Source organism: Penicillium lagena (assembly GCF_028827675.1).
Source record: "Penicillium lagena strain IBT 129212 chromosome Unknown utg000006l_segment0_segment0, whole genome shotgun sequence".
Classification (NCBI taxonomy): Eukaryota; Fungi; Ascomycota; class Eurotiomycetes; order Eurotiales; family Aspergillaceae; genus Penicillium; species Penicillium lagena.
The window spans coordinates 684928-705259 of NW_026623227.1; the positions used below are offsets into that span (position 1 = coordinate 684928).

The 20332-nt window shown below is 51.6% G+C and overlaps 4 protein-coding genes across 4 annotated transcripts; 1 reads left to right on the forward strand and 3 right to left on the reverse strand.

Moving 5' to 3' along the window:
• Positions 1 to 857: 857 nt before the first annotated feature.
• Positions 858 to 9396, forward strand: N7510_008427 (type I polyketide synthase; the record flags this gene model as incomplete). Its single annotated transcript, XM_056980352.1, has 13 exons — positions 858 to 1028; positions 1085 to 1165; positions 1221 to 1284; positions 1338 to 1609; positions 1670 to 2012; positions 2069 to 2159; positions 2216 to 2286; positions 2346 to 2431; positions 2490 to 3228; positions 3292 to 3442; positions 3524 to 4520; positions 4581 to 8132; positions 8203 to 9396. The coding sequence occupies 13 exons, from the start codon at positions 858 to 860 to the stop codon at positions 9394 to 9396; spliced, it is 7812 nt and encodes a 2603-aa protein (XP_056830561.1).
• A 712-nt stretch (positions 9397 to 10108) lies between these two features.
• Positions 10109 to 13741, reverse strand: N7510_008428 (DEAD/DEAH box helicase; the record flags this gene model as incomplete). The annotated part of the gene is made up of 2 exons (XM_056980353.1): positions 10109 to 12864; positions 12916 to 13741. 2 exons carry the CDS (start codon positions 13739 to 13741, stop codon positions 10109 to 10111), a joined length of 3582 nt encoding a protein of 1193 aa, XP_056830562.1.
• Positions 13742 to 13990: 249 nt separating this feature from the next.
• On the reverse strand, positions 13991 to 16251 carry N7510_008429 (putative HMG box transcriptional regulator; the record flags this gene model as incomplete). The annotated part of the gene is made up of 3 exons (XM_056980354.1): positions 13991 to 15514; positions 15564 to 15709; positions 15822 to 16251. 3 exons carry the CDS (start codon positions 16249 to 16251, stop codon positions 13991 to 13993), a joined length of 2100 nt encoding a protein of 699 aa, XP_056830563.1.
• Positions 16252 to 17865: 1614 nt separating this feature from the next.
• N7510_008430 (uncharacterized protein) lies at positions 17866 to 18612 on the reverse strand (the record flags this gene model as incomplete). Its single annotated transcript, XM_056980355.1, has 3 exons — positions 17866 to 17872; positions 17939 to 18094; positions 18146 to 18612. The coding sequence occupies 3 exons, from the start codon at positions 18610 to 18612 to the stop codon at positions 17866 to 17868; spliced, it is 630 nt and encodes a 209-aa protein (XP_056830564.1).
• Positions 18613 to 20332: the final 1720 nt, after the last annotated feature.

Consider the following 20332-nt stretch of genomic DNA (forward strand, 5'->3'; position numbering starts at 1 on the left):
TAGTGTCATCCTGTATCAATTGTGGATATCATCGTTATTATTAGAGTTCCCGTATTATTGTTGCCCCTCATAAGATGTCATGATCGTTGAGTAGTTTGCCGTCCTTATCCGCGGTTGAATCACATGTTACAGTTAGGGAACACCGAACCCGAAGCAACACTAGCAATCAGACAAACTCATCCTTCGGCGTAGGTCATGCCAATCAACCTGAAACATTGCGTTAATCCTTATTGCCCCACTCCGTGAGTGGTTGCGGAAGAAAACGAACGGCTGTCAGAGTCAGATAATGGATAGCCTAAAGGGCCCAAGTTATTATTTAGTCCTTTCCGAGTGGTCAATGCAACCCGCTAAGACAAGAACAAATCATCAGACACCGGAAGACAAAAGGACGAGTCAGCTAGTGCTCCAAGATATGCGACTGTCAATCAATTCCCGCCCCCGACGCCAATCAAATTCTTCCAGAGGATTTCCTCTTAGCGACTTCAACGTCAATCCACCCAAAGTGCTGTCACGGTGGCCACTGATTCCAGCAATGGGATGGCCTAGTGGAGCGCATCATTCCCCATAGTGGGGACAGACAGACGACCCACGGTATCGGGAGCATGACTCCTGCGGAGGCCATTCCTCGGGTATGATAACTGTATTGGCGAGGAAACGACGCCGGAGCTTGGACTCTAGCGGTATAGCATTTTCAGCACACATCAAGCCACACAAAAGCTGGCAATCTGGCGGGGAACCCATTCGAAATTATCTGCTGCTTAATAGTTAATTGTTCAGATTGATGAATTTAAAATATTAACGATTCACGATTGCTGACGACTGGAACGATGAGCCCATCAATTTCCCACCCTAACGGAATGTGGACGCCAGACGACATTGCCATTATCGGATTTTCATTCAAGCTTCCACAAGATGTTAAAGATGATACATCTTTTTGGACGGTTCTCGAGGAGCAACGAAATCTTAGAACGGGCTGGCCGGAGTCTCGTGTTAATCCAGACTCCTTTGTGAATCACAAACTCATTAAAGTATGGTTGCAATTCATTCCCTGCATGCCAGCTATGGTCGCTCATCCTCCAGGCAGTTCCCTACTCGGGGTGCACATTTTCTCAACGAGGATATTGGAGCTTTCGATGCCCCATTCTTCTCGGTCACGGCGCAGGAGGTAAGCACAGCTGAAGTAGCCAACGAAGCAAGAGCCAAACTAAACATTTGACAAGGCGGCATCAATGGATCCGTTGCAACGATGGACACTGGAGGAATCATACCGGGCATTCGAGAACTGTGAGCAAGAAACCCACGAAACCATTCAAAAAAAGGCTAAAAGGTCATCACAGCCGGGATACCGGTTGAAACTCTAAAGGGCTCGCGCACCGCCGTCTTCTCAGCTTCAATGATAGAAGACTACGCGCGCATGAGTGCCATGGATCCTGAGAATGTCGAGCGCACAGCAGCCACTGGTAGCTCTGTCGCATGCGTCATTCCTAATCGGGTGAGCTGGTATTTTGATCTACGTGGACCCAGCATCCATGTCAATACAGCCTGTTCGGGGAGTATGTCCGCTATTGATATGGCTTGCAAATCCATTCAGAGCGGAGATGCCACAGCTGTGAGTCTTGCCTGAGTGGTTAACGAACAATACCGTTTACGCATTGCTAACCACACAAAGGCCCTCGTTACCGGAGCCAATATGCTCCTTGATCCGTCCGATTTTCAGATCCTGTCGAGCCAGAACTTTCTCTCGTCCGACAGCCTCTCTTATAGCTTTGACCACCGCGCAAACGGATACGCTAGAGGCGAAGGGACTCTCGCTCTAGTCCTTAAGCCCGTATCTGCTGCGATAGAGAACGGTGACATGATTCGCGCCGTCATTCGCTCGACGGGGTCGAACCAGGATGGCCATACTCCAGTACTCACGCAGCCGAGCCCTCAATCGCAGGAGGAATTGATTCGTCATGTTTACAAACGGGCTAATCTTCCTCTCCATGAGACGCGTTATGTTGAGGCACACGGTAAGTTGAAAGAAGCCCTCATTTGCCTATCACGCTTTTAACAAGGTGGAATGTAGGAACTGGAACTCCCGTGGGAGATCCGATCGAGATGAGGGCTATTGGACGGGTTTTCCGAAAATGTCGATCAGCCGAAGAGCCTCTTTACGTGTGCGTATCACACTAATATCTTGAGACTGGAAATTAACCTCCTTATCAATCATCAGTGGCTCCGTGAAAGCAAATATTGGTCATCTGGAAGGGGCGAGTGGTCTCGCAAGCCTAATCAAATCGATTTGTATGTCCTTGTCTATCTTCCTACAATTCTGAGCATTGGAGTACTCATTCTCGCACCAGTAACTCTGGAAAAAGGAATCATCCCGCCCAATGCTCTCTTGGAAAAAGTGAACCCCGCAATTGATGTAGATTTCTATCATACCGAGGTAGGTATCTGCTACTGTTAGTAGTCGTATCATTATTACTGACATGACTATCGTTCAGGTCCCGTCGCGAAGTATACCTTGGCCAACAGCGGGCCTGCGTCGGGTATCTGTGAATTCTTTTGGATTCGGAGGCTCCAACACGCACGTAATTCTCGACGATGCCCTTCATTACATGCAAGAGCGTGGTCTATCTGGGAATCACTGTACAGCCTCTGTCAAGGGTGCTACGACAGATGCCATGGTCACCTTGAGCAACGGGTATGTTCATGTAAATGGAAACGGCCATGTTGATGAAACCGCACACACCGATGGGTCAGCTCATGCGAATGGGGACGTCTCAGCCAACGACACCGTCCATGTAAATGGCAACGGCTTTGTCAACGGGAACAGCAAAGCTACGGAAGCTGCGTCAACTCTGCCCTGCTTGCTTGTATGGACCGCCGCCGATGAGAACGCAGTGAAACGTACGATTGAAGGCTACAAGACCTTCTACACTGAAAGCGTAGCTAGTGACCCAACAAAGCTCGATCGTCTAGCCTTCACGCTAGCCGCGCGGCGAAGTAAAATGCTGTGGCGGGCCTTCGCAGTTGTCGCGAAAGAAGAAGAGGAAAAAGCCCTATCTCCAGCCAAGCCAATTCGAAGCTCGACTGAGACCGGCCTTGCTTTTGTGTTCACGGGCCAGGGTGCCCAGTACGTCAATATGGGCTGGGATTTGGTCCAGTACCCTGTGTTTGCCGAGACCCTGAGACAGATCAATGACATCTACGCCAGCCTGGGATGCAAGTGGTCAATATTCGGTAAGCGAAACGGTGTTCAAATCAACATCCATTGCAGAAAGTTTGACTAACCAGTCCGCTTAGATGAGCTCCGTTGTAAAGAGAACATTGACCAACCCGAATACAGTCAGCCCCTATCTACGGCTATACAAATAGCTTTGGTGAATTTATTAGAGAGCTTTGGTATCACCCCGAAAGCTGTTGTTGGACACTCATCCGGCGAGATTGCTGCTGCGTAAGTGACCGCCTCCAAGCCGTTCAAGAATAGTGTCCCAGAATAGAGAACTGAAATACTGACCATTTTTCAAAACACCAGCTATACTATCGGTGCTTTATCTTTACCTTCAGCGTGCAAAGTTGCATATTTCCGGGGCCAACTGACCGGAAAGCTGAGAGCCTCCAGCAGCACTTCTCCGGGGGCTATGCTATCGATAAACGTGGCCGAGGGTAAGGTACCAGAATACCTAAGCAGCGTTCAAAATGCAGTTGCCGGTGATGTCACTGTAGCCTGCATAAATAGTCCCCTCAACTGCACACTGTCCGGTCCTGAGCAGGCAATCAATGCAATCAAAGCGCAAGCAGACCAGGACGGCATTTTCGCTGCGAAGCTCAAGACTGGAGTTGCATACCACTCACCATCAATGCGTGCCATAGCTGATGAGTATCTGTCGCTGGTTGGTAGCCTCGAGGGCGTTGACCGTCAAAACCGTAAAGTGGCGGTCCTCATTCCTATGGTTTCCTCGGTGTCTGGTAAGAGTATTCGCCCGGAAACTTTGGCCACAGCGCAGTACTGGGTCGACAATCTTGTTTCTCCCGTTCGGTTTGCCGACGCCGTTCAGTTGCTCACGCAGGAGTCATCAACACTGAAGGTTGGGCTAGGAAGTATCACTGACCTGGTCGAGATTGGTCCCCACCCGGCGCTCAAACGGCCAGTGAACGACACAATTCAACAGGAAGATAACCGAAAGAAGCACATCAGATATGAAAGTGTGCTCCACCGGTCCCATTCAGCATTTCAAACTACTCTCGAGCTTGCTGGCCGGCTATTCTGCCTCGGTCACCCGGTGTCTGTCCCGGAAATTAACCAACAATCAACCAAGACACGGCCTTCGTTTCTTGTTGATTGCCCCAAATATCCTTTTGATCGGACAAATCGCTATTGGTCTGAGTCGCGTATTGTTCGGGACTTTCGACTGCGAGGGACAGTCCAGGGGGAGACTCTTGGAGTCCGAACGTCTGATTGGAATCCCTTGGAACCTCGGTGGAGGAATTTCCTAAGCATCGAATCCACTCCGTGGACAGAAGACCACAAGGTAGGCGTCTCCGTGAACCTCAGTAAGCAAAGTCGGCCTAAGTGCTAACTATTAGGTCAGATCAGCGACACGGTCCTCTACCCGGCAGCGGGAATGTTGATCATGGCCCTTGAGGCAGCCCAGCAGATGGTTCCTACCGATCGCAAGGTCCGAGGCTACCTCGTGAAGCAGATAGATTTTATGAACCCCATTATAGTGCCGAAAGCTTGGGAGGAGCGGACGGAAACCCAAGTTCGTCTGAGGCCGGTAAAAGGATCAGATAATGACAAGGCGCCCCAGTTCGACATCGCCATCTTTTCATATTCACGGGGCAAGTGGACGGAATGTTGCGATGCTAGCATCCAAGTTGAATATCAAGACTCGGTGCTGCTCCACAGCGGACTGACCGACGAGGTCATACAAAGCCGATTCAAGCAAGCGAGCGAATCTTGCGGCCGGCCACTCGACTCACGGGGCTTGTACCGCGACTCAGCTGATATTGGCCTCCAATACGGACCGACATTCAAGCGGTTGGAAGACGTCTGCTGGGATGGCGAAAAGAATGCCCTAGGACGCGTCGATGTCAACAAGACGATATTTGAGACCAGCAGTGTGGTGCACCCAGCGGTGTTGGATCAGGCCTTCATGGTACTGCGGGCCAGCGCAGGCCAGCAGCCGGCAGCCAACATTCCTGTCCGCCTAGAAGACGCATGGCTTGCGGCTTCCGGCTGGCAGTATCCGCAGAATAGCTCCATTCAATGGCTTGCGACTTCGAATGTGGCTGCACGCCGCGATCGTGGAGTAGGAGAGCAGGGCAGCCTGTATGCTCTTGCCGAGGATGGGACCGTTCTGTGCCATGTTCAGCAGGCTGTGATGGCGACTGTGTCAAAGAAGGATGCGGAAGAAAAAGAGAAAAAGTTGATATACAGCATCGAGTGGAAGCCGCAGCTGAGCCTGCTCGACCCCGACAACTTATCGCGCTTGTTTCCAGTCGACACCAACGTGGATGAGGCTGCAATGGTGACCAATTACACCAAACTCTGCTCAGCGCTGGATTTCGTCGCCTTGCGCACCCTGAGAGACCTGGATCGCGCCAAGATTCCCGCGAGCCTAAGCCAGCACGTTGAGTGGCTTGACTTCCACGTCCGTAAACTGCCGCTATCCAAGCAGTCGGAAGCAGACACCATTAGTGATTTGCAGATTGAGGCTCAGCTGTCTGAATTTGAAAATGCCCTGCCGACCTGGAAGCTGTTCACTGAATGTGCACGACGCCTACCGGAGATCCTGGCGGGAGAAATCGATCCTCTTGAAGTGGTCTTCAATTCCAAATTGGCAGATAACTTTTATGGCTCTCTCTTTGAAGACATGTGTGCCGATGGCCGGCTTGCTGGTATTCTGGACCTGGCCGCTCACGAGAACCCAGCGATGCAAATCCTCGAGGTCGGCGCTGGCACCGGAGGTATGACGGCGCAGGTCTTGGCCGCATTGGAACAGCGTGAGAGACGAACTGGGGCGCCCAGTTTTGCCGAATACTGCTACACCGATATCTCTCCCGTGTTTCTAGATCGAGCAAGAACCCGCTGGCCACAGTTGCACACTGAGGGCCGCTTGACCTTCCACACGCTGGACATGGATCGAGCGATTGAGACCCAGGGCTTCAAACCAGCTTCCTATGACTTGGTAATTGCGGCTAGTGTGCTGCACGCGACAACGGACCTCGAGGCTGCGATTCGAAATGTTCGTCAGGCTGTGAAGCCGGGTGGTCGGCTCGTGCTGCTTGAGGCCATCAATCCGGATGATGTCGCCGTCAACTTTATGACTGGTCTGGTCCCTGGGTGGTGGAATGCTCGTGAGGACTGGCGGCCCCATTCCCCAGCTGTACCCGAGTCCCTGTGGGATATATGCCTTCGCAACAATGGCTTCTCCGGCAATGATCTGGTCATCAGAGACTACCAAAGTAAAGAGTGTCACGCAATGAGCATTATCGTGACTACCGCCGTGAACGAGGCGCCGAAGACACCGGAGACAAGGCTGAGCTCGGGTAAACTTGTCCTGGTGGTCGACCAGGACCAGTCCGATCAGCAACTACAACTGGCAAATTTGGTACGCAGCCATCTGGACCCCCAGCGCGTCTTGCCAACAAGTGTCTGTCCGTTTTCTGCAGTGCAGCTCCAGCAGACGCTCGCAGATCCGGCCAAGAATGACATAGTCATTTGTCTGGCGGAGATTCACAAGCCCCTGCTGGCCACACTTTCCGAAGAAGACTTTGCAACTCAGCAATATTTAACCAAGCAGGCAAGCAAGCTACTGTGGGTAACAGCTTGGGGCCCAGATGATGCGCAAACCCCTCAATACAACGCCATTCAAGGGTTCCTGCGCTCAATCCGCGCCGAACAATCAGACAGCCAGATCGTGAGTCTAGCCATCGAGGGCGAGACTGATGCAGCGGCACATGCGCATTATATTGCCAAAATTGTCGAGACCAGCTTTGTATCGTCGTCTTCCGAGGAACTGGAGTACATCGTGCGAAACGGTGTTCTCATGACAGGCAGGGCGGTCGAAAATGTGACCGGTAACAAGACCATTCAACAGCTTCTCTCGCCACAGCTGGAGCACAAGCCCTGGGCCAAAACAGGGGCCCTGCAGGTTTCAGTGGGTGCTCAGGGGTCTCTCGACTCGTTAAAATTCGTGCACGATACCGATCACGAGACCCCCATTGGCCTTCACGAGGTTGAGATTGAAGCACAAGCGTGGGGTTTGAGCGAACGGGACATCCAGATTGCTCTTGATCGAACTGGAGTGCAAGATGAACAGCTAGGAGGGGATTGTGCGGGTGTGGTGACACGTGTAGGCCGTGATTGCGATCCATCGATTCAGCCTGGTGACCGTGTTTGCATGTCATCTGTTGGATGTATGCGCAAATACCCTCGTGCGCATGAGACCGGCGTCGTTAGAATTCCTCACAACCTGTCGGTCGAGGCTGCCACATCGATTCTCCATCCGGCGCTGACGGCCTACCATGCTCTCGTTGACATTTCCCAGCTCGAGGAAGGGGACAATGTCCTCGTCCATCTAGCTGCCAGCGCTGTGGGACAAGTTGCAATCCGCATAGCTCAGATGCGAGGCGCCCATGTCTATGCCACTAGTGCATCAGCCGAAGAAAAAGAGTTCCTCCTTACTATCCTCGGCGTACCCGCAGACAACATTTTCTCCAGCAAAAGTCCTTTGTTTGCAACAGATGTGGTACGTGCAACACATGGAGATGGCGTTGATGTCGTCTTGAATTCCCTGGTGGGAGAGGACATGCTGCGGGCGTCTTGCGAGTGTCTGGCACGCGGTGGTCGCTTCATCCAGGTCAGCCGCGCCGATACGGCGGCCAATTTGGCTCTTCCATTGAGGTTGCTTGCCAGAAATATCACATTCTCAGTCGTTGATCCGGCACAGCTCCGTCCTAAAGTTTTGGCCAAGCTGCTCAAGAGCGTGATTCAGCTCCTAGGGAAAGACGAAATCCAACATCCGCAGCCGCTGCAAATTTACAACGTCTCACACATCGGCCAAGCCTTCAAACAACTTCAAGACAAGGAGATTGTTGGTCGTATAGTGATCACCGCGGGGCCCGAAGACGTTGTCCCGGTAAGTTGGTCCTTCTAGCAACGCCTAGTGATTCACACCCATGAACTGACATATCTGTTTCTTTGTACAGCAATATATTCAAGAGCGGTTGTCGTGGACCTTTGATGAGAACGCAACGTATTTGATTGCCGGCGGATCTGGCGGTCTTGGCCGAGTCATCATACAATGGATGGCTGATAGAGGAGCCAGGAACTTGATCATCCCATCTCGATCAGGTCCAAAATCCAAAGCTGCTGCGGAGATTATAGCCCAGCTAAAAGAAAGCGGCGTTACTGTTAAGGCACCTCAATGCGACGTCTCAGATGAAGCGAGCCTCTCCCGGATGCTGAACGAATGCGCACAAACCATGCCACCCATCAAGGGCTGCATCAACGCGGCAATGGTCCTCCAAGATGCCATCTTCCAAAATATGCCCTTCGCGAAGTGGGAATTAACCATGCGGTCCAAAGTACAGACCTCGTTGAACCTCCATCGGCTGCTCCCGAGCGACCTGGATTTCTTCATCCTGCTCTCCTCTCTCGCGGGTGTGGTCGGTCAGATGGCCAGTTGCAACTACTCGGCAGGTTGTGCGTTTCAAGATGCACTGGCACGCTACCGCGTCACCCAGGGCCAGAAAGCGCTGTCATTCGACATCGGCTGGATGCGCGATGTTGGAATTATCGCTGAGACAGAGTCCTACCAGAACCGACGGCAGGTGGCTGGCGACCTGATGCCGGTTGATGGGACTGAGCTGCTCGCCCTGCTAGACATGTGCTGTGACCCAACTGCCCCAGCGCCGCTGCCAGCCGACAGCCAGGTGCTCTTCGGCTTACTCACGCCAGCCGATTGTCTCGCGCAGGGTCGCCCCATTGCTGCCGTTCTTGACCGGCCTCTTCTGGCCGCATTTTCATATCTCCCCAACTCACGCGCATCATCCAGCCAGGGTGGAAACGGCCAGGGCGCAAACGGAACTAGTCGCGACCAACCAGCCGCCTCACCCGCAACACTGTTCCGACAATCCGCGGACTCAGGTGAGCGTATCCAGATTGTCCTTCAGGCGCTGGCGGTCAAACTGGCGCTCGCCATGTCCATTTCGCCGGAGGACGTCGAGCCGAGCAAGCCGCTGTCCACTTATGGAGTCGACTCGCTGATGGCAGTCGATCTTCGGAACTGGATTGGTAAGGAGTTCGGAGCCACCGTGGCTGTGTTTGAGATTATGGGTGGTGTGCCACTGGCGAGTATTGCCGACTTGGTGGTTTCGAAGAGCACCGTCAACGAAGGTTGAACCCTGTCGTCCAGGCATACTGACGGAATTTTGAGGTTATTTGAGGTTGAACCCTAAAATCACGAGATACGTTAGCTTTATAATAGAATAATTGAAATGACTTGGCTCACTGCTTCTTGGATAAAGCATTTGATACGAGGGCTTCTTGGTGTCTTGTCAAGTCCTTTGATATGCGTGCTGATGGTCGAAATGCCATTTTGGCTTTGATAGGATTTAGAAACATCATGCATCAGTTGAAAATGACCTTAGGTGAGTCTGAGTGCTACCGAGCATCTCAAAGCAGTCATTTTACCCTTTCGAAGTTGTTATTAGGTGTGTTTGGGGGAATAGGGACTTTGGCCATCTCTCTGGTCAGAGAACGGAAAAGAAACGGGATGAAATTGGTCGAAGTAAATCCGAATCAGAGTCTGAATTGGCACTTTGCTGGTTCAATGGAAAATGTGGGTTGAACAAATCCTGACCACCGGGCTACAAGATGATCTAAATAAGCGCCTCTTAGAGATAGAGGAGGGGTACGTGTTTGAGAATTGGAATTGTTGACACATCATACAGACAAAGACACCAGTCCGCACATGGTAAACTGATTCTAAAACTAACTGGAAGAGGAAATCCATAGGTCCAGCATAAATCGAATTGCCTTGGCGCCATTGTTATGATTCGTCCAAGCCAGTCCGGTCCCAAAAATGATCAATCCAAAACAACAGAACAAACACTATGGCCCAAATAAGGAGACCCGTCTCTTGAGGCTGTTCACCTCTCCCACCGAAATTGGTGAAGAAGAATCCACAGATCTATCTGCATCCAAGTCAGTCACAGAGAATGAAACTACTTTCCTTGAATTGTCTGGTTCTGTCGTGGGTGGAGGAACCGGCGATGGACACGACGAAGAAACTAGGGGAGCGCTCTCGACGACCTCCACATTCTCGGCAAAGCTGATATTTGGCCGTTTTTGAGGCGCCCGGTCTGCATCAGACTCCATAGGAGCAGGATGGGGTCGCTTTAGAGTCCGTTTCACCAGATGCGCCTCGTCGTCTGGGATCGGCAGTCGGTGCCGATCAAAGAAGCCCGTCGGGTGCTTGAGGTATGCTGCTGCTGTGGAAGCCTCGTCCGACAGGGAAAGAAATGACTCCTTCTGAATGATATCGCTCATTGTATTGTCATCCAACAGATTTTTCTCTGCCTGTTGCATCTCCGCCTCAGACATTTCCTTGCGACGGCGCAGCATTCGGTCCTCTAGGGTATCCCGCAACACGAGAGTTTCTACATACACAGGACGTGTTTGTCCTATTCGATGCGCACGCTTTATTGCTTGGCTTTCAATGGTTGGCTGCCAAATTGGGTTGACAATGAAGACTCGCGATGCTTGTGCGATGTGGAGGCCGTGCGACGCTTGCCGCAGGTCCATAAGAAGAACGCGCACTTTTTCTGACTCGCGGAATAGCTTGAGGTATTCGGTGCGAAGTTCGGGCTTCAATGTGCTCGCGTAGATGCGGAACTCAACACCCAGAAGCTCCAGACCTTCAGCAATCCAATACGCCGAGTTGTGATTGTCGTAGAAAATGATGATTTTTTCTGTGTCCTGAAGTTTCACCACTTGGTCTAGCAAGTATGTCAGCTTGGCTGATGCCGTGGCAAGAAGACGTGTTTGCTTCAGCGGCGAATTTTCAGGCAGTTCTCGGAAGATGTTGTTTTCAAATGTCTTCTTTGGGGTCTTGCTATTTTGTGGTTTGGAGCTTTGAGTTAATGTTCCTTGAGTCTCTGCTGCATCCGCTGACTCAGGTTTTCCCTTGCGAGTAACATTGTCGCGCTTCTCCAGATCCCGACGAACCTTGATACCAGCGCCCGCGAGACCTTCAGCGGGGTCATTGGATCGAAGATGCTGTGCAACAAACTGTTGTGCATGACGAGCTTGGGTGATACCGATGAGCATTGGCTCTTGGTGCGCTCGATCAGAATCAAGCGCCCACAAGGCTCGAGAGTGATCTGGGAACTTCTCAACGAAGATCCCGAGTTCGTGCAATTGCTTAAAGGCATGCCAACTTCCAGAGTTCATTGCTCGACGGGCGATCTCAATCCCATGCATCAATTTTCCCACATCTTCTCGGGCTATCGGTTCTTGCTTGTCATTCTTTTTGTTCAAGTATTTCACTGCATGCTCCACCGTGTCTTGAACATTCACATCTGAGCCCGCCCACCAGAACCCAGCCTGCCGCAAGTTATTGATGGTCTGGGTGAGATGGTTCCGGTTACTTTTGCTGAACATATAGTCCGGACCCTGGCGCTCGGAGGTGATAGAATTGACCGCCAGACCGAAAAGAAACAGATTGATCGACAATTTGTCATGGAATGTCGGTTCCAGATAGACCACCCTATTGTAAAGCTTGGGCAGCGTCATTTCAGAATTGATCGTTCGAAGCCGATGTCGCACTACCAAACTCTGGAGAGTCGCGCGAAGTGACGTTGATTTGCGCCGCTTACCATCAGGCCCAATCGGTTTTATGTATCTGGTCCAGTCGGCGGGATCGTCGGCGCGGGAATTGGACCAGGGCTTCAAGTCAAGGAATTCGATGACGATGCGCCGAAGCCTATCCAAATCCTTAAGCTCGTTTTCGACTGCGTTTCCGGTCTTCTTTCGAACTTGCAGTGCAGCAACAGTAAGATCCTCGGCATCGGCAGATTCTGTATCGCTGGTGTTCACCTCCTGTGAAGCGAGACTGATTTCTACTCCGTAGAGTCCTGTGGATGGGGTGCCGGATATGATCCACCGACGCTCAATATGCAACTGGTTAAGCATATGCATCATGTTCGTTTTGGAGCCGGAACCAGCCACTCCGTGACCTTCATCCACAATGACCCGGAGCCAATGCAGTTCGGTTAGTGGTGAATTAACTTGTATGAATGTATGGCGTCGATTATTGATAACCTCGCCAGCCTCTCGCTCGAATCGCGTCTTTGAGAAGAGCACAATATCAAATTCCAACAGTTGACTTGCTGGTGGAGTTACATCAGATCCCGAACGAAGAACTAAGACCTTCAGGCCTTCCGTATGCGTGGTAATCTCTCGCTCCCAGTGATCCACTAAGTTGGGCGGAACGACCACGAGAGTTCCCGTACAGAGTCTAATTCGTTTGGCTGGCGGTCGAGGATAAGACGTGCTGTGTCGTCCCTGATATCTGGTCTGATGTGGGGGGATCTCATATGAACCACAGTGTAGCTCGCACGCCTTGACGCAGCGGTCGAAGAAAACACCCTGTTGCTTCAGGGTCTCGAAATGCCTCTTCCACGGCAAGGAAAGCCGACCCGCTGCTGCGGCTGCCATATCAACAAGAGAACCTGTCTTGTCTCTGACAGGGTGAAACCCATGGTCTTGATACTGTATTGGAACTTTGGGAAAATGTCCACGAGTAGCAAGGATGACGGCAAGACAGATCAACGTTTTCCCACAGCCCATAGTTTCCGCCAGAATACCTAACAGATAGTCAATTAACAATCATGGATTTTTAGCTATCTCAAACTCACCACCACAAGCCTCAGAGTACAGTCTAGGCTCACGAACAATGCTTCCATCCTCTTTGTCATAGTAGTACTCCAGTCCAGTGGGACTTCGCCATGCCTGCAAGCGGGGGTCGAGTGTTTGGAATGGTTGTGCCTCACGTTGCACCATAGTTGCAGCAGACCGACGCTGATATGTATAAAGAATAGTCTTGAGACCCATCACCGTCGGGGGAATGGTCTCTGCCAATAAATCCTCCATGGCCTGTTGGGAGTGTGTCTCCTTCATAGCCTCCAACCGCGGATTGGGATCCTGCAGCGTATTGAAGATATACCACAGAGACTCATCTTCAGTGCTGTCCTTTATCCCCAACTCTGCACTGTGCAGGGGAGATCGACCCTCCCATGCTTCAGATGATCGATCAATCCTGGACATGATAACCTTCAAAGCGTGTCTCAGCTTGGTACTCGAGCGAGGGATCAACGAGCGAGCCAGATCATCGGGGAGAACGTAAACCCTAACGTAATCTCCATCATTGTGACTGCGGGTGCGAATCCAGTTGTGTTTCTCGAGTGTCGAAATCTCGGACTCCGGGAATCGACCTTTCTGGGCCAGAGATTTCCCTAGCACTCCCACAGGAATGTACAGAACAAGATCATCAGATGATTCATCTTGCTGGGAAGTGTCCAGTTCGGGTGAGGGGCCAACAATGGGCGTCGAATTCGATGACTTGATCGGTGGTGAGACCCCGGGTGAAGCGGAGGAAGTCGTCGACGAAGCGGGCGAAGAGGCTGCCTCACATTTGGTCAACCCCTCAGAGACGGTCCCTGTCTGAACCCCAGGCCCCTGCATGCTCCATATGCCAGGGAAGAGATGGTCTGGCGCCGGCGCAAGAATAGTTGACAAGGAACAAATGCGAAGATTGATAAGCGGAGATAAGGAGGCAGTTTCTCACCGCCCTACTATCGGGCTTCCATTCCCTTTATGATCATTATTAATTGATTCTCTTAACAACAATGAAAAACACCAGACGTGGGAGCCACAAGAAGTCCCAATTCTTTCAGACCACAAAACAAAGAAACCTCCTAGTTACAAATATGATCACTGCGTGAGATAATCTTCAATCTCGAATCCAACCCGCTTCAGCGCTTTCTCCTCCAGCTCCCTAGCGGTGCCAAGCACCTTCCGCAGCACGACCGTGCGCGCATCCTGCAGCCGGATCTCAACCGGGTTCCCGCCGACACCATCCAGCTCCTCCCGGGTGCACTCGCGGATGTACACCGTGATATCAGGCCCAACGCATGCGCGCCACAGGGATGCCATCCACTGCCAATGGTCAAGCGGCGCGTAGGAATCGGCGATTGGAATTGAGCACGCAAACGCGTCCGCCGTGCTGAGCTGGTATCTCGGGACCAGGGAGATTGGAACGGCGGAGTGATGGCTAGCCGCCGTACCCGAGGACATCACGCTGCCCTCGGAGCCATTCTCGCTCGAATGCGCCGGTGAGTGGATCTGCATGTTGGCGGTCTTGGGAATGATGGTCTTCGGTGACATGCCCGAATGGGTGGACTCTTCGTCTGTGGCTGTGGATTTACCATCGGAGGAGTCTGCAGATGATGTTGACTTAACGAAGCTGATCACCTCATCAGAGATGCGGTGCCACGCGGAAATGGTGTTGAGGTATTCCACTGTCCCATCTCCCATCTGACCAGCCTCGGGGCCTCCTTGCCGCGGAGCCTGGATCTCAGGCCCCTCGAAGACGCGAACCTGATATTTGGCTTCCTTTTTGAGAAGGCGCTCCAGGTACTCCACGGCGATCTGGACCAGTTCTGGATCTTGTCCGTCGACAGCGATCACGGGACCTCGGCTTTGTGGGTTGGTCTCGCGGAAGGATGGCACAAGAGGGGGCGAGATCTTGGCAAGGACTTTGATTTTGTTCAGCGGAGATATTGTCATCACGGTAGCCTCAACGCTGGGCGGTCCGTCTTGTGAGAGTGGTGTCATGGGTGTCATCGCCAGACTAGTCGTTTGCAGCGGCGGGAGCTTCAGGCTAGGATCGGGATGTCCCTGAGCTGACACACTCCCATAAGACCTCTCAGGATGAAGAATGGGGAATATGTTGCGTGGTGGTGCCATCTCCGAACGGGCACTATATGGTGAGATGGGATGTGGTGGTTCAGGGCTTCTGTCTCGGTGGGATGGCAAACTAGGCTTGAAGGTGGCCTGGTGAGAAACTCGGCGGCGTTTGTTGTCTGATGATCGACTCCCGTTCTCTTCCCATTGACGGGGGCGTGTTGCCCGCGCCTCTGCAGGGTCGACTTTGATTGGCTCTGGAGCTGTATCATTCTCTCCGCCATGAGAGCTCCGCAGGGCGAGTGTGTTAGGATGTGCCGAAGGCCCTGACAAGCTCGATGCTCGGTATCCAGCGCCATTTGCTAGAGTAAACGGTGTCATTGGAGACGACGGTGCATTCATGACACGTCCTCCGCATCGGTTGCACGTCGACGCACCCGATGGATTGTGACTAATGCCCGAGGTAGAATTGCGAGAATTTCCATCCCGGCCATACCGCCGGGGCTGGTACCGGTAGTCCGGATATTGCTGCTGATGACGGGCTTTTTCTTCCTGGACCAGAATGAGCCCTGTGCAAAATAATGTCTAGTAAATGACTTACCTCGGCCAGCGCCTTCCACTTAGCCTTCTCCTCCTCTGACAGTGATCTCCACTGCTCCCCGATGATCTTGGAGATCTCCGGGTTCGCCAGACCAGGGTTGTGGGCCACAACTACAGCCTGATAGTGCTGACGATACAAGATAAAGGCTTAAAAAGGTATTAGCAGAGGCTCATTAGGCGCCGAAACATGCTAAAATCAAGAAAACAAAAAAGCACTTGCCAGGGTCAATGGACAACGGCGCGGACAGCATCGACTCACCATTACGAGGCCGGGGGATCTTCGGTTCCGGCTGGCAGAGGCAAAATTGGATTGTATTGTCTTTCTGTTTGACTGGACTGGTGCTGCTCGCCGAGGACGACGAGGACCGCTCGCGAAGGGGCAGTTCCTTGATGCTGGTCATCGGCCCCGCCTTGGATCCATTTGGCGAGGGAATCTTTTCGACACTCCTGATAGAGGACATCGGTTGGTGCGCATACGGCACTTCATGAGATTCGTCGGCATACCTGTAAGTAGACCTTCCAACTAGGCCACCGTCACTGTGGTGCCGTTGTACAGGCAGGCTTGCTCTAGGCACATCGTTCATGATCTTGTGGTCGAGGAGACTGCTGGTCGCCGATCTAGGCAGAGGGACTTGAGCGGAATCATAGCGGAGAGCAGCAGGGTTGGGGAGGACTCGATCGTAAGACATTTATTAATATTCTTCTTTCCCACTTGAGGAGAAGAACAAAGAAAGAGAGCAAATCCACGTAATGAAACCTGTTTGAGCAAGGAGGTGCATTCAAAGGAAAAAAGATAGCCACAAGGGGACGGGCTCGGAAGTATAATCACCAACCCCCATGAGAATAAAGAGAGGAAAGAAAGAAAGAGACAGATGAAACGAGGAGAAGAGGGTGGGAGATCAAGTATGTAATGGTGATCCAAAGATAGAGAGAGAGAGAGAGACAAAGAAAATGAGCCTCCAATACCAAATATCCAGGCGAGACAAAGAAACAACCTGGTAAAGACCGGGATCAGTCAGTATAGGCGCGGTCCAGCTTCCGCGTGGTCAGGCGTTTGGACGGACTGGTGCTCAATTATTTCGTTATATTTCTTCTTTTGTCGCCCCGAAAAGATTAATCCCTGCTGGTCGTGGTGGCTGTCGTGTATGGGACAAAAGATCATCAATGGGCCCAACCGAGTAGGCAGAAAAGTCACTACTACTCCCTTAGCGACAGGGGCCGTCAAGCGCTTTGTTATAACTAGTGCTAGCGTACTCTAGTGACCGAACTCCAGTCCCCTGAACCAAGAACTTTACGCCCCCGGGCTATGGCACAGTACCTTTCTTTGCGATTGCTTCTCTCTAAGTGTTGAGGTCACTAGGGTATTATTATCCATGGATTGTCGCCCGTGTTTCGGCAAATAGTTACATAGTTAAGACAGGGCTTGGTAATACGACGGTAGAAGAAAGAAAAAAAGTGTGGTCGACTCATCATTGTTTTCTTTGTCCTCCGGATGCGGCGACCCGTGGCCTGTCTCGCGCGCTGACCGCGCCGTGATTGGCCGGGGTTGACCCGCCGAGACAAAGACGGCCGCGGCAAACACTGGTGCTGTGCCTGAAAGGGAACAAGTGAGCAATAGTCCGATAAAAAAAAATTTGGCTGCGTTGGCTAATTGGTGGTGATAGTGAGGGGTGGGAGGGAGGGAGGAAAACTGTCGGGAATAATGTCATCTGCCATGTGCCCTAACTCATCCCTCGCGTCAGGCAAACTGAGCGATTGCAATGCCCACCAATGTCTCTGATCGCCCGGACATGACACCCGTCTCCACTGCGGGAATCTGAGAAAGATGATCTCATTCACCCTGTCGATCGCTTCTCCACAAGCGGGTGTCGACTCGCGTTGCAGTGAAACAACCAAAAAAGGCTCGAGGGTGGTATTGTTGCGACTGGCTCTCTCCCGAAACTGGTCTGGTTCTCAGTCAGAGAGGTTCTAGACCGGATGGTTTTACATCAATAACAGTGCTACGGTGCCCTTTTTTTTTTTATTAATCTTCAGAATCCCGAACTTTTCTTCTGAACTGGAACACGCTGACCCACGCCGCAACGAGTAAGCCGTGGGCGCTGAAACTGAGCAAACGATCCTCGGTACGGACTAATCCAGTCTCTGTATATATATTTCTGCATTAATTGAGGCAATGTCTAACTGCAAAACGCCTCGGCTGTGCCGCAGCTTCATCTGGGTAGTTTCTCGTTCACCAACAGCCCGTCAATCGCATGGAAAAATTCTGCGCTCATCATATGGTGTGCCAATGGACCAAGGGGCATCTAGTTCCTGTCGGATAGAGTTAGCAATGGCCCAGTGTGTACGGAAGGGGAGCCGGTTGACCGGAACAAGTACCTGTGAGGGTCCTCACACGGCTTCTTCACCTTTGACATCATGACCTGCACTCCGGTTTCGACACAGAGGTCAACGATATTCTCCCACTCCGGGTCCTGGCCCTTCCCTAACCCGTTCTCTGCCTCGATACCCACCACGTAGAGCTGGTAGTCTCGTCTCGAATATGATCCATCATGAAATCATTAGTGTTTAAGAGGTATATGGTACCGGGCCCCAACCGGCAGCCTTCCACGCAGCTTCTGGTTCCAATGCTCTAGGTTACTCACTTCGTCTTGGTAATAATCACCCACCACGGATTTGAGCGCGGGAAGGAAAGTCACGTCGACCGTCTGCGTCAAAATGGCCTTGAGGTGCACCGAGCTGCGTTGCTCATACAGCAGATCCAGCTGGTACACGAGCGTGGTAATGTGACGGTCAACCGAGCTAGTTGCCTCGCCGTAGCTCTCTGAGACGAGGCGCCGGATATCCCAGATACAGAACCCGACGACATAGATGGTGTGTTCTCGGCCCTGGCGGATTGACTCTTCAGACAGCCCCATGAGCAGCTGGGACTCGGCAGCGAGCCAGCGCTGGAACTGGGTCTTGAAATCGTGGAGTTGCATCTGAGTCAAGCAGCTCAATCCTTTTGATTCGTTGTTATCCACGACGCCGCCGACATAATTGCCCCTGAGCATTGAGCGGGTTGTCTGCGCGGGATTCTCTTGGTGGCATGAAACCTGTGGCGGCCAGACAACGACTCACCTGTGCATGTTTCCAGCAGTTTCTTCTAGGGGAGGGGGATGACCGTCCTTACCGTTGAACACAGCCAGTCAGTCCAGGTCTTTCCTGAGCCCTCTCTCCACGAGTCCTCGAAGATCACCAATCAGTGGTGGAATGTTTTAGCAGTCTGGACCTTTTGCGGTGCCAATGGAACTATGTGATCAAATTCTTCGTAAACGCAGGGTATATGCCGAAAAGAGCATCATACACACGTCGAAAGATCAGTAGGCTGGGATAGACCATTGTTTAAATAGCGTACCAGATTGGCGCCAGCGCTAGTACCAGCTGTAAGAACTTTATTTCTATCACTTCGAACTTTGCTGTATTTTCAACAGTCTGTGGTGGTGTATTGTTTAGTTGGCGGGCAACATATAATTGATGAACGGAATCTCACATACCCATGTCAATGCATCCCACGCAACATTTAAGGCTGCTGATTAGGGGTTTTCAGGCGCACTTTGTCCGGTTACTCGTGACTTTGTAACTTATATAGTGGTATATCCATACAGTGTAATCCACACTCACTATCACCAGCCTGGCCTGTGTACAGAGAAGTCGGCATGTTCTGTCTTCCCCATTCAAGTCGCCGAGCGGAATACTCCGTGACAACAATTTGCTGACCACCTGTGTGGTCTTGAAAAATACAGTGTTTCTCTTTGAACAGAAACCCGATTTCACATGGTTGGAGGATACGGAGTTCGATGAGCGGAGCGAGCAGTTCTTCTTGCCCGATCATTTTCCTCATTCTTTTGTACTGAGCGCTGGCCCCGTGGATTTGAAGATGTGCCTCTTCATCTTGATACCTTCAAAAGTCATTAATCGATTGTTATATTTCTTTTCCTGGAGTAGAACTTACACTTCAAATCCTCTCGCCCAGTAGTCTGGAATTGGATCATTGAATCCTGCACTGGAGAGCCATTCATAAGCTGGGGTTTTTGGTTCAGAAGACAGAGTAACGTCAGAAATGTCCCTTAATAGATTCATAAACTACCAAAATAGAGGTCAGTAAGAAATTAATATGAAGAAACGGAAGAGATAGAGAGATAGATCTTTTCTCGCTTCTCGGCGGACGCGCATGCAACTAATGGACATATAACACGCATTTTGCAGAGTACCAACGCTAAGGTTTCATCTGAGGAGTGGCTTTTCAACGCGGCTTTTCCATCAATCTAATTAGAACCTGTTTCATATATAACTATACAAGACGGTAAGATGGTTCGGGGATCTGATATGCGGTCTTCAGAAGTATCGGTAATATTCTCAAAGGCCATCGACTCGCGGTTCTGATCTGCTGACTGCGGGCGCTGCAAAGGTGCCCAATATTCGAGGCAACTCAGATGGCTAGTGATAAAGTCCAAGTGGAGACCAGTACGCTCGAACAGAGATCGGATAATCATGATGCGCCTACGGAGACCAAAGTTGGCACCATTCTGTAGCCCCTCAGTGCAGTCCAGAAGAATCTGGCGACGTCGTTTGGCAGCATACTTGTCGCTGTTTGCTCCCCGCAGGACTTAAGGGTGCATCGCAGTTCTTTTGAGGAGGGAATCGCAACTGTTTTGCTTGGTCTGAAGCAGTGAAGCCAGGCTGTTTTCAACACAAGGTCTGGGTGAAATTGGAAAGCCCACGATGCTTGCC